This window comes from Pygocentrus nattereri, chromosome 30 (assembly GCF_015220715.1).
Source record: "Pygocentrus nattereri isolate fPygNat1 chromosome 30, fPygNat1.pri, whole genome shotgun sequence".
NCBI lineage: Eukaryota > Metazoa > Chordata > Actinopteri > Characiformes > Serrasalmidae > Pygocentrus > Pygocentrus nattereri.
The window spans coordinates 1,629,665-1,655,325 of NC_051240.1; the positions used below are offsets into that span (position 1 = coordinate 1,629,665).

Consider the following 25,661-nt stretch of genomic DNA (forward strand, 5'->3'; position numbering starts at 1 on the left):
GCGAGTGACATCATTGCCTCTTTCCTGCTCTAATGGGGTTAAGTGTCAACAATCTCCCAGAGTATCTTCTGCTGGACCGGCCTTTTCTTCTGCTGTGTTGTCGCCTTCGACCACGTATCCTCTTACATGTTTGAGTGACAGACGCTGCTGTCCGTCCGGTGATCTCTGACCCCTGCCGCAGCCCATCATCGAGACCCTTGAGATTGAGAGGCTATGGAATAACATTAGAGATACAAAGCAAGCAGAGTGGAGAGCTGAGAAGGATAGAAAGCTCCCCAGAGGGACAGAGCCAGGCTTTACTGCAGGGAAAAGAACAGACATCAAACTTGCTGAAAAAAAAATCCTTTTAAGGTGGAATTCTACCGATTTTGCAAGAGTTTTGAGATAATATATAAAATATGTATTTTTAAAACACATTAATGGTGAAAAGGTACATGCATAGCAAAATAGCTCCTAATCAAAACATAGTATTTCAGATTCACCTTTATTTTACAATTAGAGATTACACATAAATTCAGAAGATGTAGATTCATGGGTTGTTTGGATAGTAAATAGGATGACTACATTTGAGTTGCAGGCATGATGACTACTGGTTCCTATCATCACCACTATAAAAAGTCTCTCTGCAATGCCCCATTGCATCATAACGTTACAAATGACTTCGTTTACAACCCAAACATTCAATGCTATAAAAAACGATTTAATCCTTAGCTTAAAAAAATTAAGTGCCTTAAATTTTGCATTCATAGAACTTAAAATGAGCCGTTAATCGAACGTAAAACACATATTGTTCTGATAACATACTCTTAGAAATTCAATGAAGTAGGTTACGTGAACTAAGACTATTAGTGCTAGGCCTTCCATTTGGGCCATAATTGTCAAAGCTCAGTGAAAAACCCAATATTGCACATTTCCACTTGCATCCCTATGGGGTTTTAATAGTATGTCTGTATGCCAAGTTAACAGTGATTCAGATGAACCGTCTTTTGGGTGTTCTCGATTAAACGTGGACATTTGAAGCTTGTAAAACACATTCCATGTTTTATTTGAAACTTGGAAGATACATATATTTGAAACAGATGTATACTTTACATAAAGCTGTTCCTCGGTCTACCACTAAGGAGGCATCTTGGACTTCCAGAAGGCCTACAGAGACGTTTGTACTCACACGTGTGGTCCGATCTATTGGAAATCAAAACATGAAAGGTTGATTCCACTTTCACTTCCTAATAATGTTGGTTGACGTTACTATCAACGTGTAAAGATCCACTAAATACAAAAGCATTTTTGTCATAATAACTTCAGTTGCAACTTTATTAGACACTTGTAGCTACACTCGCTGGCCAATTTTCCAGATACACATTGGTACATGACACTTCTGGCAGTGCAGTGTATATTAGCAAAGAGTACTTCACCGTATCCTCTCCTTGTTTTTTTTAATATTCCTGACTCAGAGGAGAGTGCTTATCTTGCAGTGTATGCTGGAGTAGGGACCCAGGTGGTTACAATAGCACCCTGTAGTCACATTCCTGAAGCCTCACACCATCTGAAAAAAAGACATTGACTTACTGCTCAGCATCACACGTGACTTTTCATTTTTATTTCAAAATATTCTGGCTAAAATTCATAAAGTACACAGTAAACATGTACAGGACAAGACATTTAGCCGATCATCTTGGGCACATATTGATATACTTGAGATTTTTTCTATTATTCTCTGTTTTTGAATACATTAAGAATAATTTAGATAAAATCTGATCCATGCAGAAAAATCATTAGATACTATATGCTGTAGTGACAGTATAGAAAATGCTTAGGGTAGTGATATATAAATCTATATAGTATATATAAAAAACACTAAAAGCAACAATATGCATCCTAATTCTGATGTTTTTCCAGCAGACTGAATACCAGGAGATGCCTGGATTTTGCTCCAGTACTTCCGGATTAACATTCATAGTGATGAACTCATCCGGCCATACCCGTTCCATCTTATGTTTAAGCCTTTTATGGATCTACGGAAGCACAAATGTAGGGATGCACAATGATAACGGGTCCATATCGGCATTGGAAGGTGTTTGCTGAAAGAAAAGTTCTCAGCATTGTTCAAACGTTTAGATACGTCCAACATTTCCAAACTCGTATGATTATGTATCAGCTGTACTCCAGAAGAGCTGAAGGTTTAGACGCCGATGAGTTCTAAGACATGATTTCACTGCATTTGTAACCCTACACAAAATAAACGGTGCTCTCCTCTTTTAGCCCAGGTGAAAGCTCATCTCTACTCATTGCAAATGTTCATGTACTGGCATCGGCAGATACCTGCATCATCATCAGCCTACAGCTCCCATATCAGCACATCCCTATAAAACCATGCACTAACGAGCAGGAGTGCAGCAGTACGTGCTGGAAATGTGTTAGAACTGACGTTTTAGGCTTCCTCCATTCAGTCTTCCTGACAGTGTGTAAAGCCCTGTTCTGCCTCTTCCCAGGAGAGGGAGTGTTTGTTGTGAACCCCTCTGACTCCCAAGGCTCCAAAAGTCTGGAAACAGAAACCACTTAGTTGAACTGCCCCGTTCTGCCCCTCAGAGAGCTCAGAGAGGTCCAGGCGATGAAATGCTTTTAACCGGGCCGGATGGGATGTACCGTCAGCTTCGTCTGTTGCGAAGAAGAGTTTGTGCGTGTGCCCGTCGAGCGCCATGACGAGGAAAAGAAAGAAGGTTCTAGACTCCTGTCTGAGGTGAGTCAGGGTTCTCGCGTAGGCGCCTCCGCTCGTCTTGTAAGCCCACCGCTAGGTTAGCCCATCACTCCGGCAGAGCAGTGTGGAAGGTTATCAGCACTCCAAGGTAAAAGCGTCTAAATGTGTGGGAGAGTGACGTTTGAGTGGAACATTCGGGAAACATCCAGCGCGGTAACAGCAAGTGAGCAAAACAGAGTCTTAAGCTGAGGCGAATGAAGAGCCCTTCAGGTGTTTGGTGGTGAATCCGCACTACTGTAATCATTTTACCTGGGAATACTGTAACACGAGGCGTTCATACATGCTACAGCGGTTAAACTGTGGCGGAGGTGGGCTCATAGCCTCACCTGCTTTCATCTAAATGGGGAATTACACTGTAGGCCCACCTAGTTTGGTCAGGCTTAAAGTGCACACACTGAACAAAGATGTTCTTTATTACAACATCAATACAATTTCCTTGTATATATATATATATATATATATATATGAGCTTGTTTTGGCAAAGATATTCATGTGCAGCTACCTGCTACAGTCCAGTCATGCAGTTTCAGTGCTGTTGTCGGAACAAAACCTTGTATCTCCAGACTGATAACTTCTCAGGAGAAGGAAAAAACTTTTTTTTCCAGACCTTTCGTCATTTTGAGCCATTTCTTGGGCCGGTTCTTTCAAAAAACGGAGATGCGAGGTTTTGTTCCGACAACAACGATATGCATGTGTAATATATATCATAGAACGTGTACTAAAAGGTTTGCTCTCATTTTCAGTCTAAGATCAGCAAACACTCACCACCTACCAAGGGTGCCAGTCATTCTGGAGGGTGTTGTAACAATAAGCAGCTTCACCACCTTGCAAATCAGTGTGTGTTGCAGGCTGAGAGACAATTAAACACAGTTTTCTACACCTAAAAGGCAATTATGCTGCTAACGTCCCCGGCTTATTACATTCTAAGGCTTATTATTTGGTAACCACAAGGAAAACAATGCAAACCGCACAGTTCTTCTTAGGTTAAGAAGTTGAGGAGTGAGGAGTGGACGATGCAGTGAGGAGAGGAAGGTCCTCGGCCAGGGGTCGGCAGCATGGGCAGCTCTTTTGCTGCCCTGTTGTGGCTCCACAGCAGAACTACATTGTAGGAAAAATTCAAATAAATATTCTTTTCAGTAAAATGAAGTTCTGCTGGTTGGTCTAACAGTTGTAACAGTAAAGGATCTTAAATGTTGGAGTTAATGCATAACTGTTCATTCGCCCTTTAACCCTGAAGGTTGGTGCGCAAACCGCTGGTCACTATAGCAACACAGGTAACGATCTCGCCTAGCTAACAGCGAAAGCAACAGCAAAGAGAAATATTGGATACAAACATTAAGAATTTGAGACGAGTGGGCTTATGTGCTTATATAAGCACTCTGTAAGCTGGTTTCCTGATACGTTTCATCTGCGACAAGAAGCTGTCAAACACTAAACGAACTTTCCCGTTCCACCTTATGTCGCAGCAGGCGCCATTTAATGTAGACTGAGGGAATTCAAAGAAGCTGGCAAATGAGAAGTTGACCTCAGCCTCACACAAAAATCAAAGGTTGAGAGACATTTCACAAGAAACTGTTCCACTTTTGGAAAAGTTTCCTGCTGGAGATTGAAGAAAAGCGGCTATAGCTGAGCTAAAGCTTAAAGTAGAGCAAAGTAAGTCTGCGCTTTCGTTTAAATTTAATATGTTCGCCTGTCCTAACACATTAACACACACTGAAACATATTTACAGCCGAGATGGTAAAAGTGACATAAAGTGTGGCTCCCAAGGTGGTTTGATTTTAGCTGAAAGGACAGAATTCTCATTTGAGTTGCCAACGCCTGTCATAGGCAATTCAGGGGCAATTCAGTGCGAAGAAATACTTTGTATTTTTAATGAAATTCATTTGTGAGGGACAAATTACTCTTTTCTCCATTTCCCCACAACTGTTATAGATTACTATAAGGCAGCACCACAGGAATATTATACAGTACAGTGCAAAAGTCTTCCAGACAATACAGACATTATGTACAAGTCATTCATTTTTCAGGAGATATTTGTCAGCAGCTTAGAAAGATATGCATACAGAGGCAATGGGACGCTGAACAACCATGCGAGACCTGATAGACCACCAAAACTGTCGCCATCAGATAAACAGGGAGAGGAGGAAATCAAGCTCCACTGTTGCTTTAGATCTAATCAACATATCTTACAGAGAGAAGGAATCAGATCAAAGAAACAAGCTGCTGGTGTTCTCACAGCAGTGGACTGACCATCCTAGAGTCCAGACTTCAATGTCATTGAATGTTTTCATAGATTATGAGAAACTGCAGAAACAAAGACGAAACTTTGGAGGTGTGGACAAGTATCCCTGCAGATTTCTTTGAAAACCTGTAAGCAAGTCTGCTAAGTATATAAAATGTATGTATATAAATTATACTTTATATATAATTGTTGAGGTTTCTTTGCAGTTTTCTGTTAAATGTGTTTTCTACTGATTCCTGGCTCTGAAAATGAATGGCCATTTTGACCGGACATGAAAGAAAGCTGTTCCCTGACTTTTGCCCAGTACTGTATAAAGGTACAAAAGTTACAGATTATTATAGAAGCTTTATGCAGTATTTATACAGAAATCTAATAATTACAATGCTACTGCAGCTATTTTTGTAAGCGTAGTAATGTAAGCCACATTTCCAGGCACTCTTTGTTATTGCTTTATTGAAAAATGAATCACACTGCGACTTTGCTGCATTGTATAAAATCCGATTATGACTTGTGGAACATTACATCCTAATGTTTGAGCTCGTTCCAAATGCCTTTCACATGTTTAATTTCCGACTGTTCTGATGGTTTAGCTTCTGGACTGCTTTACTCTTCCTTACACCTATCTCACACCTGAGCTTTGGCATTTTATTTCTATTTTATTTTATATTAAATCTCAGCTTTTGTCCTGGATGAAGTACTAAGAAATTTGTACTAAGAAATTTCATAACCGTTGTATAGTTTTTGAATATGATACTGTTTTAATTCTACTAAGCTTGTCTTTTTTATTTTGACTTGAATGTGACTTTAGCATATAATTACTAAGTATGCAAAATGGGGCTTACATTTTGGCCATTGTACTGCATGTCATATTCACCCCCTAAAGTTTTAGGCTTATTATTCACTAAGGCTTATTATTCATTAGCTACAGGGACTTTAGTGCAAACTGGTTCTGCTATTCCAAGGTTGTAGAGGTCCTCCGAAAGCTGATGTTTACTGATGTTCTGCTGCTTTAGAATCAACACCAGCATCTTTTTCAGAGGTCGAAGGTAACATGCTTTTGTGGAAGACTAAGTCAGACTTGCATATCGTTGTTGTCGGAAGAAAACCTGGTATCTCCAAATTGGTGACTTTGCAGGAGAAGAAAAAAACATACGCTACTTTTAATGCAAGTCAATGGAACCAGACGTCTTTCCAAGTCATTTTGGATGCTTTCTTTTGGTCCATTCTTTATGAAATTTCCACACAATATAAAGGGTAATAGGTATTTTTCAAACTATGTCAAAAACCGAAAAACGTCAACAATGGAGATGCAAGGATTTCTTCTGACAACAGCGATATGCTGTACAGTACTGTGCGAAAGTCTTAGGCACCCAAGACACATGTTCAAAATCTCTTTATTTGTGTTTATTTGCTGAGAAAAGTGTTAATATTTGAATAAACAAAATATATAGAATATTAATTAATAATGATTATATATATATATATATATATATATATATATATATAGTGATTTTTCTGGATGTTAGTGTGTTTGTTTACCCATTTCCAAGCCTCTCCTCAAGGAAGCCCAGTATTAGATGTAGTTAAAAAGCAGCTCCTGGTTTGACCAATCAGTGCTCAGTAAATTGAGCTCATGATGTCATTGATGATATTAACGAGTCTCTGTGGCGGCTGTGAAGGTGTCGAGGAAAAATATGGACCCGAGAAATTCTTGTTCCTTTTTATAGTTTTTCTGTTTATTTGGATTATGAATACGACTTTATTCTAATGTATATTGTGATAAACTCACTGCTGAGATAAAGTGTTTTGTTTAGATGCCTAATTTGCAAATTTAGATGCCTAAAACTTTTGCACGGTACTGTGTGGGACTACTTTATCCTTCGTTTTAAGAAATGGCTTGCAGATTTTATTTCTTTTCATTCAGCCTCAGTTGTACTTATTCTTTCGCTATCTGCTTGCATAGGTACTACACTATGAAATGCTGACCCTACGAAAGTGAAATGCTGCCCCCTTCAGGCTGGCTGGACGTGACTGAAAACACACTTTGTAAATTAAAAGAAAAAAATGAGCAAGAAAGAAATAAGAGATGAATTATAGAACGTTAGTTTCTTCATTACCTGAGGGACTTGAGGGCAAGTTTCTGGTGGGTCAAATCAAATCCTCTGGCCCATGGGTCTCACTTCGTGTAGCCCTGAATTAAAACGTTTGTCATCCCTGTACACCTTATTTTATTGGAATGTGCAAAGAAAATATTCAGATTATTACAGCTTAATTAATAATGAGTTTTTAATAGATTTTTCTTCACATACATGTTTAATATGCTAATAGACACACCAGAGCCAGTGTAAAGGGAGCCTGGCTACTTCCTTATTCTTCCGTTATATCAAAAACACTGCAAAGCACTCCTCGGTGAATGGGGGTGAATGGCCAAAAGACACAAATATGAAACATATTTCTAAAAATTCGTGCTTAAATTTCCTCTAATTTTGGAATGCAGACCTCAGCCATTACAGGAGGGATGCAGAGGTCCTCTTGACATTTAACCTGTGTGGCATTGGCTTTGACCTCCCCAGTCTTCCTATAGGTTAACGGCTATTGCTGCCTTAAAAAAACAGATGGTAAATTTGACATAATAAAAAGGTGGGCAACAGATGTGCTGGAAACATTTTTGGGTGATATGGTTGTTGATCTTGTTGTGTCTTTGCACCAGAAAAGGAGAAATAGCTTTGTTGCACAGATGGAAATTTGAATGGCGGCAGCAGTGAAGGGAGACTAATCTGAGGAGGCAGAATGGTTGTGTTAGAAAATTCCCATTCTTGTTATTGTTAATGTGCTATACACACTCGCTGGTGTTGCTGCGCCAACAAGGGGTGCAGCAGATCTGTGACTATACCCTTGATGAAATTCCTTTTTTCCAAATATGAAAAAAAACGTAGGGTCCTTATAGTTTTCATTTTAGAAGCATGGTGTATGATGTGAAACACTTATTTACAGACTACTCACTGCACTTTTTCTTTCTTTCTCAAAGCCATAATGACCCGATTAATCAATTATGGAAATCATTGTTAGCTGCAATCATAAAAATCATACCTATGAAGTCACCACTATATACTGAACATTAAGCTTTTGACTGATCTGTTATCAGTTGACAGCTGAGTCCTCAGTCTGTTTCATTTGAAGTTTCATTTCAAGCCTGTAAGCCAAAATGCATAATCATAGAATTCAGTTCTTGGCTGTAGAATCTTCAGTGCCCATAAGAAGGAAATGTATGATGTTTTATATCCTGAAGGGAAAAACTGTTTAGGCTGTTTAGGCAGACGTCCTGACTGTGTGAACTGGATTGGTTCACTGCAACGCTTTCCCTTCTTTTTGCTAAATATCACAGAGGTGAGAGTCTCCTGGCACAGCGCGTCCCTCCTCGATGCTCTCCACCCCTCGCACATTTTGCAATTATCTGATAAGGAATGTGAATAAGACTTCTTTTTTCCCACAATCCTTTGCTACATTCCAGTTGCCCCATGGCTCCAAGGAAACAGTGTGGCCTCTGTTTCGCTGTTCCTACGGCAACTGCTGCCTTTTCCTCACCTGATTGCTCCTTCTCAGCTTTTGGAAGCAGAGACGGACCACCCCTCCCAGAGCTCTATTTAAGAATGAATCTCCAGCATGGCTCAAGCATTCGGGGTCGCGGTACAGCCACAACCCTGCTGCCAGCTCAGGCTGTGCCAACGTGGGGCCTGTGATTAATGGACTGTGCAACTGTTGTTTATAGGCTTTACTATGAACTTCTCCTTTGCCACGTCTTGAGTTTAATTAACCCTGAGATGTTGAGAGTTAGCGCTTTTGTTTTGTGATACATGCATTTTTTACCAATTTTCTCCTCCTGCCCAGTCACACGATTCTACTGGTGGCACTTCATGTGAAGCACCACTGCATCGAACTGGTGCTAGTGCAGTGTCTCTGGGCAAATGAATGTGCTTGGAGGAGACCCCTAATTGCCGGTTCCGTTACATCAGCTAACAGACAGCTGTCCTGGTGTTATGCTAAGTGATGAAGGGAAAGGGAGGGCCACCCTAGTTACCCAGAGAGAGCCAAGTCACGATGCTTTCTTGGGCTACTGCCCACAGATGGCTGTACCATCACCAGGGATCGAATTTGTCATCTCCTGATAATTTTGTATTGACAGGTTCGCGTTTGAGATGTGGAGTAAGCTTTTTTGGACTGATGAGTTTAGATTTATAACAATATTACAGATTTATTATTTGGATTGGGAGAAACAGAAAAAGCAGTGACCAAGATTGAACTTTGGAGGTTCCTGCAGGTTTCTTTGAACAAGTAAAAGCAAGCCTGCTAAAATGAATGGATGCTGTAATAAAAGCAAAATGTGGTCGCGTTAATTTCTAAATACACAAAAAAGTTAAAACATTTTGTAAAATTCAATAAAAACAAGAATCTGTGATTTGTTCATTCTCTTGAACCTTTAACTGACAAAAGTACAAATAAGGACTTTTACTGTTTTGACTGACCAATTTTGAATTTGATGTCTGCAACATACTTTAAAAAAGGGGGGCATGTTATAGAACATTCAAGTTACACTGCACATACAAGGGGCGTCCACCTAAGGCTCAGTGTTTGCAAGCAAAAATGGGTCATGGCTCACCAGTTTGTGCCAAATTTTGTAAGGGCATTATGAACATTTCTCAATGCAAGATTTCAAAGAATCTACCGTACATAATACTGTGAAAAGCTCCAGGGAATACAAAGAACTCTCAGCACAAAGCTGGAAACCACCATTGAATACACTTGATCTTTGAGCCCTCGGTTGGAAATACATGAGAAGCCAACATGCTAACGTTAAGTATAGCCTGGAAAACCATCGTTTCTCAACACATGAAATGCAACTTCAAACTCTGTTATGCAGAAGAAAGCCATGCGTCAATTACGTGCAGAAACAAAGCCGAGTTCTCTGGGCCCAAGCTCATCCAGAAGACAGTGGAAATTGGGAAAACAGACATTGAGTGTTCCATGTCAAAAACGAAAGGGACCATCCAGACCTTTATCAACCCATGGCATGGCCTATGTTGCCATCAAGATGACGTCTTTTCCAGGACGTTCCATGAAGTCCTTGGTTATTCAAGACAATTAGACAATGCCAGGCCTCATTCCGCACATGCTGCAATAGTGTGGCTTCGTAGATACAGAGTGCGCGTGCCTGACTCTACTGCCTGCAGTCCTACTGAACGTATGCAGATGAAGAGAAAATCAGACAATGAAGACCACGAACTGTTGAGCAGCTGAGGTCAAGCAAGAATGAACAAAACTGCAACAAGCAGCATGCTTAGTTCCCAAATGCTCCCAAAAGTGTCAATAAAAGGTAAGGTGATGTAACGCTGTGGGGAACATGCCTCTGTCCCAGCTTGTGGGTTGCAGGCATCAAATTCTAAATGTGTTCATATTAACAAAATACAGTTAAGTTGGTCAGAGAAAACACTGGAAATCTTTTCTTTGTCAGTTAAAGAAATGTTCAAGAGAATTAACAAATCACAGATTCTTGTTTTTCTCCTAACTTTTCTGGAAATGGCCTTTGTGCAATGATCCTGTTATTGCCAGAACTGGGACTTCTAAGGTATGTTACAAATTTTATATATATATATATGAGGCTGAATGTTATAAACTTTACAGTAACTCTATGCATTTGACATGTATTGCATCGTATGATTCCTTTGCGTTTTGTATGTTTGGTTTACACACACATGGCTGGGTGTAGAAATGAATAATGTGTGTGTTATAATGTACCTTCTTGAATTTGTCGGCATTGTGCTCGCCAGCAAAATTACCTCATTATTGTGATGTGAAACACGTCTGAAACAAATGCTGGGATGATTAAGCTATAAAAAGCAATCATAATCATGCAGAAGGCAGGTGTCAGCAGGCTTTCTGGTTTATGATTAGGTCCTCGCATAAATGCCATGGGCTATTGCTGAGCTGGTATATGCAGTGTGGCCGAGAGCCTACAACCTTCAAGCTCAGCAACTTAAACACGTGATCCAAGTTTTACGAACCTTGCAGCTCTCTTTCTCTTTCCGTCAGTGTCTATATGGTGTACAGTAATAATCTTCCTGAGAGAGTTCATATCATTCAATGTAATTGCTTTTATGTGCAGCAGCCTCCAAACATGGTGATAGGGTTGCTGCAGGTATGTTATAAGCAATTTAAAAATCATTATAAAAAGTCTCAGAAACAGGTTTCCTTGGTGTTTAGTCATTTGTATTGCCCTTGTTTACTTAATAAGCAATTATATATTAATAATAAGCAAGTAATTGTGGAAGGCACTGCGTATACTGACTGGCCACCTCATTAAGTACATCTCCTTGCTTCTGCACTCACTGTCCATATTATCACATCCATTTGCCATACAGGTGCACTTTGTAGTTCTACTATTGCAGACTGCAGTCCACCTGTTCACCTTTCACCCTGTTCTTCTAAGGTCAAGAACCACCACAGGACCACCACAGAGCAGGTGTTATTTGGGTGATGGACCATTCTCAGCACTCTGACACTGATATGGTGAAAGCATGTGGATCAGACGCAGCAGTGCTGCTGTAGCTTTTAAACTCTTCAGTGTCGCTGCTGGACTGAGAACAGTCCACCAACCAAAAATATCCAGCCAACAGCGTCCTGTGACCACTGATGAAGGACTAGAGGATGACCAACACAAACTTGGCAGCAGCAGATACGCTATTATCTCTGACTTCACATCTACAAGGTGGACTGAGAAGGTAGGTGTGTCTAATAGAGTGGACAGTGAGTGGACACTCACTGATCAAATAATACTTGCACTGTGGTGGTCCTGTGGGAGTCCTTATTATTAAAGAACAGGTTGAAAGGTGACTAACAAAAAATGCTAAGAAACAGTTGGACTGCAGTCTGTAATTGTAGAACCATGAGTGCACCTGTATGGTACGTGGAGCTGGACAGTAAGCGCAGATACAAGGAGGTATACTTAATGAAGTGGCCTGTTAGTGTATGTGATACAAAATGCAGTGATACAAAATGACACAAACAAAAGTTTGAGCATCCCCAGTCTGTGATATGTTTCTTTGGTTTTCTAGGCATGTAAATGCAATTTTTTGTAATTTATTGTGTTCCTTGTGTAATTTACTCTTACATACTTTGTATTGTAATTACATAATTATATTTACATATAGCAAAATATATATTCTCTGTACAGGATGTGTTAACTTTCACTTTAATTTTGAACTGTTCATTTTGAACGGAACTAACCAAACAATGTAGAATGTAGTTTTTTGTTTCAGACACAAATGATACATGTTAAGAATGAAATGTACATATATATATATATATATATATATATATATATATATATATATATATATATATATATAAAAAACAATGAAAAGCCTGCTGAATTGTTGTAGAATCATGTGAACTTCATTCCAAACCATGTCCGTAGGTGAATTCTGCCCAAGTCATTTGTTTCCCCCATTCAATAATATTGGTGGGACAAAAAAGCGATGAGGCTTGTGTCTGTGCATGCCAGCTGGAAATAAGGCGCTGTTTTATTTTAATGGAATATGTCAGCAAGGAGAACGCTGTGCATTCATCATTCTCTCGGCTGGACTTCAGCCAGAGGAGATGTGCGTGTGTCTGTGTGCGTGTATGTGTGTGTGTCTATGTTTGTGTGTGTGTGTGTGTGTGTGTATGTGTGTGTGTGTGTCTATGTTTGTGTGTGTGTGTGTGTGTGTGTGAATGTGTGTGTGTCTATGTTTGTGTGTGTGTGTGTGTGTGTGTATGTGTGTGTGTGTCTATGTTTGTGTGTGTGTGTGTGTGTATGTGTGTGTGTGTCTATGTTTGTGTGTGTGTGTGTGTGTGTGTGTGTGAATGTGTGTGTGTCTATGTTTGTGTGTGTGTGTGTGTGTCTGTGTGCATGTGTGTGTGTGTGTGTGTGTGTGTGTGTGTGTGTGTGTGTGTGTGTGTGTGTGTAGATGGAGGTCTTTGCTGATGCTGTAGTATAAATACTCTCTTTCATTCACAGAGGAAAACTGTCACAGGAGAGCAACTAACTATAGATTCTAATGATGCTCATCCAAAAGATGTGTTATAGATGGGAAAATGAAGTACTTTGCCAGCATGTTATACATGTGTTGCCATTTTTGTCACATTAGCGGTAACATCTACTGACATCAACTGTTTTGACTGCCGCAATTTACTATCTGGAGACAATCTAGGTTCCTTTAGTGCCCATGATAAGATCATAGGGACAATCACTGCTTTTGCCCCATTGCATATGCATATTATGTTACATTATTAAAGTCTGTTGAAAGCTTGTATTATTTTTGATGTCCACCAGGCTCAGATACCCCATCCAAAACAACTGAAGCCAGTTGGGCAGTCGTGGGCTGGAGGTGAGGGATCTGGCCCTGTGACTGGAAGGTTGCCAGTTCGATCCCCAGCGCTGACAGTCCATGACTGAGGTGTCCTTGAACAAAACACCTAACCCCCAATTGCTCCCTGGGTGCTGTGGATTGGGCTGCCCACCGCTCCGGGCAAGTGTGCTCACTGCCCCCTCATGTGGGTGTATTCACTAGTGTGTATGTGGTGTTTCACTTCACAGATGGGTTAAATGAGGAGGTGGAATTTCCCTGTTTGTGGGATTAAAAAGTATCACTTGCTTGTTTTTTATGCTTTAGAAAGCTGAATGTCAAATTATTGAAATTTGAAAAGCAAATAACTGTTTTTTTCTCCTAACTAGTGGAAACTGACTTCCATATACAAAGGACAGAAAAAACTATTGCTTTAGTCACACATTAATTACAAAGTTGCACATGTGTACATTCATGAAAGTTTTAGTAGATAAATTGCCCAACCTCACCAGTATTAACCCTTTGTAGAGATGTGTGCCTCTTTTAGTGACCCTGACCAATTGGCAACATACCTCCTTGTATCTACACTCATTGTCCTTTTAATTAGCTCCATTGGCCATATAGGTGGACTTCCATCTGTTTCTGTACATACTTTGTTAGCCCCCTTTGGCCCTGGCCTTCAATGGTCAAGACCCCACAGGACCAGCACAGGGCAGGTATTCTTTGTGTGGTGGATCTTTCTCAGCACTGCACTAAGACTGATGTGGTTTTTAAACACTGTATCTGCTTACTTACACTTCTACCTTGTAGATGCGAAGTCAGAGACAGCAGCTCATCTGTTCCTGCAGTTTGTGTTAGTCAGCAGTTGCAGGATGCTGACCATAGGACACAGTTGGCTGAATGTTTTTGGTTGGTGGACTGATCTCAGTCAAGCAGTGGCACTGAGTGTGTCACACTGCTGTGTCTGATGCAGTCATATCTGCACAACACACCAGTGTCACTACAGTGCTGAGAATGATCCATCAGTAATACCTGCTCTGTGGTGGTCCTGTGAGGGGTCCCGACTATTGGAGAACAGGGTAAAAGGGGGCTAAATGGAATACAGCCTATAATTATTGGACTACTATGGTAAACCGACCTGATAAAAAGAACAATAACACTGAAAGAAGTAGCATTAAATGCGTGAAAACACAGGATGCTGCTGTGAGTCTCCTTGTGAAGCCTGAAAGAATTTAAAAGTTAGAGTCAGAAAGTCAAAAGTTAAAAGTCCGATTTGAGTCTTTTGAACCATATCATACGTCTTCATCGCATTAAAGTCGTACACACAGACTCAAAAAGAATGTCCAGCTCAATGTTTAGGCCTCTAACGCATAATCAACCTTATACTGATGAAGATACGATAAAAACAGCAGATAGTTCACTCATATTCTTAGAAGACTTCATTAGCTCTATTTAGGAGGGGAATATCTCGACAATTTTTGTTTACTCCTTTTTTCTAAATAGTGCAATGATTATCTCAAAAACCTAAAACAATATATCCTCCCTTTCATAGTATAATGACAGATTCTGTTTCCTCATGGTTTTGCACATCACAGTCATACCCTAGTTCTTCAACACTCCAAAGCTACAGATCAGATTCTACAGAAATCCATGTTATGTCTCCGATGTCACTAAACGTCAGCAGATCCACTGAAAACAAAGGAGGAGGAAAAGCTTATTGTCTGCCTGAAGAGGATAGCTGAAATTATAGGCTTTGGGATCCCAAGTCTTTGTTTGAACTTTGCGTGTCTGTTTACCCCATAACACTGTTGAAAATGGAGTTGCTGAAAAGCTAAAGTCAGTGATCTCCTCACCTCTCACTAGCAATTTCTCAAGAAAAAGAGCTCGTGACAGATGCTATGTTGACACGAAATGAAGTCAGCCTCGTTCCTAAGTGTCCCTTGGACGCCTGTGTTATGGTTCACCTTTAAAGTTCAAGACACTCTCGCTCTGCAGGGCAAGTCTTCTTCTTAACCTGCAATATGATCTGGTGCAAGGTGGCCAAAACTGCGACCATGCCAGAGCACATCTAACTCTCAGTTATTGTTACAAACAGCCTGAGATCAATATTCCTGCCTGTATTCTGGATAAAGACATATATAAACTATACAATGCCTTTCCTTTCAGTTAAGTAGTGTGCATAATACCTGGGAAACAGGTACACGGGAAGGTGTTTTAAGTTGGAGGTGCTGAAATTTTAAGTAGCGTATATGTGACGTGACCAATGACGCCATGCAAAATGATTTGCCTTTTTATTTGATTTGTTTTATTTATTTATTTTTAAACATAACAGGTCATGGAGCGCTATAATGAGGTGAGAGATGACAGTATTTATTGGATACATCAGACCAATGTTGTACGGGTTAGTGTTAGCTTTTTCAAATCTAAACCTCCAGCGCTATCATTTAAATAGTAAGCCTACAACCTGCCAATTTTCCCTGAAATCTAGTCATTCTAGTTACTTTTTCCTTCCCTGCAGTTAATCACTTTCCTGTTTGTTGACTCTTATGGATACTTGAATATCAGAACTAGTCAGAATGCACATCCCTGCTGCTTGCCCTGTTTTGCATTGATCAGCTTCATGTTCATCAAAGTGCCTTCCATGGTGTGAAGAATAGATTTAGAATAAATGTGACTTTGACAGATTTCTTTTTCAAACTGTTGTTACAAGCTCACACGACTATCTGTGGCTAGGAGTGCAAGACAGCCTTACTGGCCTCGCTCTTTCTGGGTGGGTAGGGTGGCGTGATGCTAGCCAACGATGCAAGCTGATGTAATGGAACTGGCAAATAGTGTTCTCCGAGTGGGTTGAGCTGTCCAGTGATCCCGCATCAGCTGCAGTTCAAAAAGATGTTGTGGTGCGTCTTAAGTCTCAGAGGAAGCACACTGTCGCTGTCCAAAGAAAACAAGCATCTCCAAAATAGTAACTTTACAGAAGACGAAAACATACTTATCTTTATTTTTACACCAAGTGATTTTTTAACATTTATATTGGTTCATTTACCATGAATTTTTCACACAGTGTAAAGGACAACTGCTGTGTTGATGATACGATGTAGAACATGGTTTTCTTTGGACAGCGATGACATGCTGGTCTTCACCCTCCTAGCTTGGTAGCTTTTTATGAAACCTAACTAGTGAGCCTTTGGCCCAAAGATGGTTTAAACAGCTTTCTTTAAAATAAACCTATTTAGTCTCTTGGGGGCAGTCGTGGGCTGTAGGTTAGGGAACTGGCCCTGTGACCGGAAGGTCGCCGGTTCGATCCCCAGAGCCGACAGCACATGACTGAGGTGTCCTTGAGCAAGACACCTAACCCCCAACTGCTCCCCAGGTGCTGTGGTTAGGGCTGCCCACCGCTCCGGGCAAGTGTGCTCACTGCCCCCTAGTGTGTGTGTATTCACTAGAGTGTTAAGGATGGGTTAAATGCGGAGGTGGAATTTCCCCGTTTGTGGAATTAAAAAAGTATCACTTAATGTCTCACCTTATTGCAAGCCGACACGCTAGGGGTCGTAAGCAATAGTTCTTGAGGAAATCTTTTGTTTTGTGCGATTGCATCAAAAACAGGACAAATAATTATTATTCTGTTTTGACAAAGTTTATCTGAGGTAAGTTGACACGGCTCTGGCTGCAGACCTTTTTTTTCAACCTGAGCACTGTGATTGATGTAAAGGGTGTTTGACAGGCCATGATCCCACGTTGCCTTGGGCCTTGATCCTCATGACAGCTTGCTGACAGTGCTCAGTGTGCCAGCCGGCAGCCTCACACAGCAGGCTTGCGGAGCCCCACAGCCTCACACGCGTTAACTGTACGCCAGAAAGAGCTGCCAAAAACCTTCATCACTAGAGTGTGTATGAATGCCAGTGTGCCAGACAAAGGAATAAATGCCCAAAGTAATAGCAGCCTACCTCAACAACCAAAGTAGTGGTTTATAGTTTTTACACTCCATAAGAGTAGATGTAGATGTTCACCATATCACAACTTAGTAACCCCTTTTTTTTGACAATATTTGAAAACACCAGCTGCCCTTTACATCATCTGATGATGATGAATCGGGCCAAAATAGCTTCTCTTCTTTTAGAGATACAAGGTTTTGTTACTACAGTGAAGAGATGCCTTGTGAACTTTGAGACGAGGAATATAATAAGCCTCATAAATGTATGCAGATTTTAATATATGGATTATTCTACTGCCCTGGTTCAAAGTCAGAATTGAAAACACATTAGAGTGCTTTTAACTGACTTTCGATTAAAACCCCTTTGCTTTGAGTGACTCTATACCTTAGTTATATTTATTTTATTAAAATAAATAATTGACCATTGCACTTTGTCACTACCAAAACAATTCTAACATAACCGAAACTTTACCAAGTGCTGCAGTAGTGGCTGTTTCATATCATTTTAAGCAGTACATGATGAGCAAACACAGCTTTGAACACACAAAAAACATATGCTCTGTCTTTAAATAAATCATGTGTGATCATTGTAAATATCTAAGGTCTAAATATACTTCATTGTTTTTTTTACTGTGGGACCACCGTTGGAACTAATTTGGTAGAATGGTCCACATATGAGTGGACAGCTTGAGGCTGGTGTTTTCTGACCACAAGATGGAGGCATTGGAGAGAAGGAGTGAACATGACCACAGGCTGTGGACTCCATTGTCCTTCTGCACCAAGTTGAAGGGCAATTCCTGAGTGTTTTAGCTCTGTCCTGGTGTAGAACTAGGACACTAATCTTGTAACGGTCCATAAAGTTGTTACATGCTGTCCCATTCAGATATTCTTTCATTTCCCTGCTGAGAAAAATCAGCATAGACCAGCATGAATTTCATGCTGGTATAAGCTGATCTACACTGGTTTATGCTGGTCTAGTGATGGTCTGGTGGTGGTTATCAGCATCTGAAACACGACATTTGGTTTTGTTGGTGATCAGCGTATCAGCTTCTGTTGCTGCTGACCAGCATACCAGCATCCAAAACACAACATATGGTGGTTTAGCCTTGCTGGTCTGTGCCAGCAAGGCTGTATCCATGAATTGAAATGAAAGACTTAAAACTAGGCCTAAGCAAAATGGCAATATTTATCATTATTATGATAAATTACATCACAATTATGTTACGGCATGCGTTTTGTGCATATAGTGGATATCTTCAGGACTTCAACACTTCCCAACTTCATGTTTCATTACAAAGAGAGCATGTTCAGTCCTGTTAAACTGGGTTTAGACATTTTAGAAGTGTGCAAAAAGTCATTTTGATGGAAAGCTTTTTGAGGTAATATCAATTCTCATTAATCAGCCACCTACCTTTTAAATGGAAACTTATCGTTAGTGATATGTTCAGCAAAATACTTGTGTGTATTGTTCGTAGCTCTGTCCTGACAGGCGTTCGCTGGTGTGTGTTGTAAGCAGTTGAGGTGGGTGCATGGACGGTGTGCTCTATAGGAAAGCGAGAGCGAGAGAGCGTTTCTGTTGAGGGCCGTGTCAACACAGCTTCATTAATCTCTGGGCTGCCTCAGAGACACTCCTAAACGGGGCCAGAGAGGACAAGAGCTCCCCTGAGGCCCTCTTCCCCTGCCTGCACTCTGGACGGCTCAAAGTCAAACGCCGTTTGTACCTTTTTTGTACCTTCCTTTTTAGAAGTACTCCTTATTTTGGCTACACAGATTGTGCCTAGCAGTTTGTGCACTTTTTTTGGGTTACAGTAGCTCGGGCCTGATTATATAAGTGCATGTGTGTATATCTGTACTTGTATTTCTATCTTCTTCATCCTTGATATATGCTTAGTTCAAACAACACCGTAAAGAAGACATTTAGAATAATTCTCTGCCTCATCTGTCTGACAGATTGCATTGACTAAGCTAAAACTCGATACCATTAGTTGCACTCTATTGTGACAGGGTGCCTTTACCATTAGCTCAGCACATCTGAGCGCAGCATTCTCCACAACATCACTGTCCGACCAGCTCCGGATCACCTTGTAACATCATTACTGTCACCTCTGATGATTGCTGTTGTGATTTGGCCATATCCCAGGCCCTGTGCCAGTCGCACATGGTTGTGTAGACTCCTGTGTTAGGCTTTATCACTAAGGACAGGAAGCCTACCCCAGAGAGACAAGCATGGCTTCCTGTCCTGGAAGTGCCTTTGGAAATGAGGATTTTTCATTACTCCCTTTCGGACACTCCTCACATGCTGTTTCACTTTGTTGTCTAACTAAATGGTTTTCCCTCACTGCAAAGCCAAGTGGTCTGAACTCTGCTTCTTTAGTTTTGCACTACAGCTAATGTAGCTAACAAGAAACGTTAGCCTAAAATTGGGTTGTGTAGTTAAATAATGTCAAACAGACTCAGGTGGTTTCTGACACTGTATAATATATAATAAAAAATGGTTAAAAGTGTCACATCGCTAAAGCAGCAGTATTATACATATATATATTTTGAGGCTTCAACTATGTCCAGGGTTATGTCCATTTTTACAGACCAGTGGTGGGCAGTAACTGAGTAAATGTAATTCGTTACTGTACTTAAGGACTTTTTTTAGTGTGTCTGTACTTTACTCTAGTTTCTCCGTTCTGGGCGACTTTTTCCTTTCACTCCACTACATTTCAGAGTCTAATGTCCGACTTTTTCCTCCTACATTCTGAGAAATCTGTCGTTCCTTTTGGTTTCTGTGTGTATAAAAACGTAACATGTCAAAACGAAAGAAGCGCAAAGCCAGAGCACCAATCAGGGCCCAGCGGTCACTTTGTTTAGAGCTGGTTTTGACCTGTTGGTCATACCGACCCAGTGCAGCACGCGGTTCAACGTCAGCGCAGCAGCGTAAAACTTTGGGAGAGTCTGTTCAACATAAATGATGAACTAACCTAACTTTGTGTAAATAGAGCTCAATATAGAAATATGTCCACATATGCAGTCGAGACTGACACGGCTTTTTTCTGAATTTCTACAAACACCATTTCATTTTATAGTAAATGAGTTTGGGCTGGTTTATGTTTATGAACAGACGCCTACAGATCAACATAGTAAAGGAGCTCATCTGTGATCCTGAGTTTAAAGCCAGTTTTTATTCAACTTAAACTTGGAACTAAGTTGTAAATAAATCTGAAACTGAAACTTTGCTTGTGTGTAAAAAGTGATTTCAGAGCCACTCGGTTCTCCCTGATGGAAACTGTTTACCTTCAGTGTTTTGTGCTTCTGATCATTTTAATAGACGTCAGCGTCACTAATTAATGACGTTCTATTAAAAGACTGGTTTACCAAGAGAGACGCTGGAGGACTTTCACCTGAAATGAGTTCATGAAGCCAGTCTGGTTATAAAAATGATAACAGGACATCAGAGCCAGAATTACTCTTTTAGTACTTTTACTTTATACTTAAGTACATTTGAAGGTAAATACTTTAGTACTTTTACTCAAGTGGAGGTCTAAAGGGAGGAACTTCTACTTTTACTGGAGTGATATTTTACCTTGGGGGGTCTCAGCTTTAACTCAAGTACGTGATTTGTGTACTTTGTCCACCTCTGTTACAGATAATAGTATGTTATAGTGTCAGAAGCACAGCTTGTGGCGTGGGAAGAATTAGATATGGTATTTGGTATATATGGTATTTGGTATACAGTTTCCATTACTTGATATCAACATTAGGCTCATTCGTGGACCTACAGCCTGTGTAATTATGAGTAAATCCAAAACAGTAAGTTTTCTTGGAGTACTGTTTTGCCTCACAACTCACTGCATATACATCCGCACCAAGGATTTATTTTATATGTTTTAGACCAAAACCTTCTTAAGACTATTGTCTAAGCATCAGGCACCATACTTGTAATTTTAAGTACTAACTTTCTGTAAAATAGCTTTTATAGGTGTTAAACACGTCAGAAGTCTGGCTCCTGTCTCTACTGCTGTCAGCAATACAGAATTTACAGCATTTCACCTCAAATCACTCTGAATGATTTTGTCTACATCTTGACTGAATGAGTGAATCATGCAGACTTTTTGAAAATTTGGAAGACTTCTTAGAGTCTACATGACTAACTGCAGGGTCACTGGACTTCATAAAACCAAAATTCAAACACTAAACCATGCAAAAAAGTAGTAAACAATACTAGCTTTGTGCAGTTTGCAGACCAGGCAGTGGATGCTGGCTATGGCAGTGGAAAAGCTGCTACCTTCGGTCAATAAGAAACCAGGATGGGACGTGTCACAGGCCAGTGTGTTCTGTCAGTCGGAGGCTGAACTTTGACCTTTTATGGAGAGCTGAAAGCCCACCGCCAGGAAAGAAAAACAGCCTTCAGCGCGCCGCCCAGGCAGGACATTACCGTGTGATTCCATTACACCCATTTTGGTGCTCATCCAGCCTTTCAATGTCTGTGTGTGTGTCTTTGCTGGTGTGTATGTTTTTCCACCCCTTTCACAATGTCCCTCAGGAAATGTGTGTCAGGACAGCCCACGGATGGCCGTTGCCTTGCTAATGGGTACAGAAGAGGCAGCCAGAGGGAGCTAATGGAGACCGCTACCTGAGAGAGGGACAGAGTTTTGTACATGCCTTAGAGCCAGCGTTTGGAAGAGTGTGTCCATGCTCAGCAATGTGGCTGTGGCTGGTAAGTGAGCTGCTTGCTGTGTTAAAATGCTGCTGGCATAAAGGGTAAGACAGTGGAGTTCAGGCTGGCACCTGCGGGCTCGGGCATTATTTGCAGTTAATACTGAATTGCAGATGAGAGGAGATTGCGGTCAGGGACTAGGAGTTTTTCTGTGATCTCTAGCTTCAGCGGCTGGACACTGTTCAGACCGGAACACCAGATTAATGGAAAAAGAAAAATAATGCAATGTTCTCCATTTAAAAATGTATTATATGATACTGGAACATTGGCATGGCCTTGTTTGTGTTAGGGCTGATAGTTAGGTAGATAGTTAGGGCTGCACAATATGTGCAAAATACCATATTACATTACACATTGCATGCCTATACACCTATAGCAAACTGTACCAAGATTTGGCCTGCATTAGTTTGTCTGTTTGCATGTGACTCATCCAAAACCCCCAAGAACTTCTGTAATTGGTCAGGATGCTTAAAGCACACAATGAAACAATCAGTGAGGCTTTTTTTATGATTGCACCAGGCGATATCAGTACTGACCAATGAAAACCTTAAATTGTCCAGCACTAATTCTTATCACGTATATTTTTACATCAAATCTTGTGGCTCTTCCAGTTCATTTTATGACATTCATTAACTTTTACGTATAATATCTTTGGCGGTTTATCTGATTGAAGCCCTCTAGGCTCTTAGGATGTTCCATGCTTTGACTTGTCTGAAGGCAGTCTCTGAGGGGAGTCTCTCTTGGGGCTCTCAGTAGGTGGCCTTCATGTTTACCACACCGCTTGATAGACATGGTGATGTGGATCACTGTGGCCGCAGCAATCATTCTCACATTTACATTTCACTCTTGCTCCCAGAAGAAAAAATCTCAAGATGAGGTGTTGCTAAGTGCTGGAATGTGTTTTGTTGGGGCTTGTTGAGGAAAGAAAAGCAGTGAGGTCCAGGTTTTTACTGGTGAATTGACTGGCTATAGATGAAAGATATTTGTGGCTTGTTTTGACATAGAGCGCACTGCGTCATCATTATTTTCCTTGGGACATCATCTTCAAGTTGGGACAGACTTGAAACTGCAGCTTGAAATACAAAGATGCGGTGCTTTACTTCTTAAGGGAGGATTCCTGTTGGAATTCAAAGTGGATAAAGTGAATGCATGAGAAAGATTCCCTTGTGGTGTGCTATTTACTCAAGCAAGCCCTTGTTGTCTTCAAGGGAGGTTTGTGTTGCCTCAGCCAACAGAAGTGTAGCTGTGATCAATAGGTGCATAAAAATCATTATGTAGCTTGAAAGCATAACATTAAGTGTTTAATAGCTGCAATCTGTGCATCCTGAGAGGACAAAGCGGTAGCTGTTTCTGCCTCCAGAGAAATAGTCTGATCTCCAGAGCTTTCTCTGTTCTCTCAAACACTCAGAAGTCAATTAGTTAACAATGAAAACCAAAAAAAAATTTTTTTAATAAGATTCTAAACAAAATTCTGTATTTGCTAGTTTGGACCATCATTTGTCTGAGAAGGGACTGTATGAGTGCATGGTTCTCTTCCTGACATGTAATTATCTCATAACTTAATGAGTCAAGATCTTAAAACAGTTGTGTGCTCATGGAATAGCAATGCTTCACAGAAGAACTATTTATTAATAAAGGAAGAAAATTACAGCCCTGTATCCAGAGAAGTTGGAACCCTGTACAAAATGTAAATGAAAGCAGAAGACAATTCTGTGTGGTTGGTTAGTGTAGTGGATGACACTGTAGACTGGGGTTCAATCCCCTCCAGGGCAAACACCCTACACTACACCAATAAGAGTCCTTGGGCAAGACTCCTAACACCACCTTGGCCTACCTGTGTAAAAAAATGATCAAATTGTAAGTCGCTCTGGATAAGAGCGTCAGCCAAATGCCATAAATATAAAATAAACAATGATTCGCAAATCATTAATACTCTATATTCAATCAAAAATTGCACAAAGACAACATCAAAAGATGAAGCAGAGACATTGTATTGTTTTTTAAAACATATATGCACATTTTTAGTTATTGGCAGCAACACGTTTAAAAAAAAGTTGAAGAACTTGGTATTTCATTCTCTACAGTACGTAGTAACATCAAAGAACCCAGAGGAATATTGGCTGGCCGTGGTCTTCGGACCCTTTTGATTTTGCAGTTGAAATCACTGCATTAGGCTCAGAAACACTTCCAAAAACCGTTGTCTGAGAACACAGTTCTTCGCTGCATCCACAAATGCTAGTTAAAACAGTTAGGTATGGTTATGATTAGAAATGTTATAATATTATAGATGGCCATGCAGAGACCCTTTGAGGGACAGGTGCTCAAAGTTGAAATGGGACACATGGACCATAAAACACCATAAGATTTACTTTTAGTAAAATGGGTTAAACCTGCTACATGATAGGCTATACCTGAAAAGCATGTCCAAAACAGGCAACAGGTAAAATTCTCATAAAATAATCTGCTCTCAGTGTAAAAATGGGAGGCCATCATCTCTGCTGCTCTGCTAGGCTTGAGCTCGATCAGCTAATTTACAACATGTAATTAATGAAGTTACTACACCGTCGGCATTGCTGATATATATAAAAGCCACTAATATATTACATTCCATACATTACTAACCATTCCAAGTGAATAACAGTTTGGGTGGTTCATCGGTACCTTACCTTTTTTTTTATCGTGTAAGTTAAAAGGACACCAGGGTTCAGAATCCGCAACAGACTTTTTGCAGGAGTATTTTCACATAGATTTATATGTAGTATTATCAATTAGCAAATTGTGTGATTAAGATTAAGTGATCCTTATTAGTCCCACAATGGGGAAATTTCACCTCCACATTTAACCCATCCATGAAGTGAAACACCACATACACACTAGTGAGCACACACACAAGGGGGCAGTGAGCACACTTGCCAGGAGCGGTGGGCAGCCCAATCACCCGCACCCGGGGAGCAGTTGGGGGTTAGGTGTCTTGCTCAAGGACACCTCAGTCATGTGCTGTCGGCTCTGGGGATCGAACCGGCGACCTTCCGGTCACAAGGCTGGTTCCCTCCAGGTTAGAGAACCAGCCCTGCGGAAGGTCGCTGGTTCGATCCCCTGAGCCGACAGTATGTGACTGAGGTGCCCCTGAGCAAGACACCTAACCCCCAACTGCTCCCCGGGTGCTGTGGATAGGGCTGCCCACCGCTCTGGGCAAATGTGCTCAGTACCCCATAGTGTGTGTGTGTGTGTGTGTGTGTGTGTGTGTGTGTGTGTGTGTGTGTGGTGTTTCTCTGCACAGATGGGTTAAATGTGGAGGTGAAGTTTCCTCATTGTGGGACTAATAAGGGTCACTTAATGAAGCGACTCACCTTTGAGAAGACCCTTGATAAAATTGCGTTAAACTGATGGTGAGGTTAGCCTACACATTAATCCAAAATATGGTGTTTTATTTCTGTTTTGTCTTTGGAAATGCATAAAAAGTATCATCCTCCAGTCTCTGTATGTGTCTGGCAGAGACACATAGCTCAAAGCAGAAGCCTTCCACAACTCCAGGCCAAGCGTTCTCTCCTCTCCCTCAGTCAAACAGTCCCTTCTTTTACTACCAGGATATGTTGAAAGTCTGAACGCCTTCTCTATTGCATTTTTACTAGCAAGCTGTATC

General features: G+C 40.7%; 1 protein-coding gene across 9 annotated transcripts in view; it reads left to right on the plus strand.

Annotated features, from left to right (window-relative positions):
* The first annotated feature begins 2,489 nt into the window (after positions 1-2,489).
* The window catches only part of tns1a (tensin 1a), a 248,155-nt gene continuing 224,983 nt past the window's right edge, over positions 2,490-25,661 (plus strand). For 3 of the 9 annotated variants that reach the window (XM_037536615.1, XM_037536613.1, XM_037536608.1), the window contains exon 1: positions 2,491-2,740. In XM_037536615.1, the coding sequence (XP_037392512.1) occupies positions 2,636-2,740 (105 nt within the window). In that variant the 5' untranslated portion in view covers positions 2,491-2,635. Of the gene's footprint in view, positions 2,741-25,661 lie in introns of all 9 variants that reach the window. The other 6 variants (XM_037536614.1, XM_037536609.1, XM_017715784.2 and 3 more) reach the window with 3 other exon arrangements.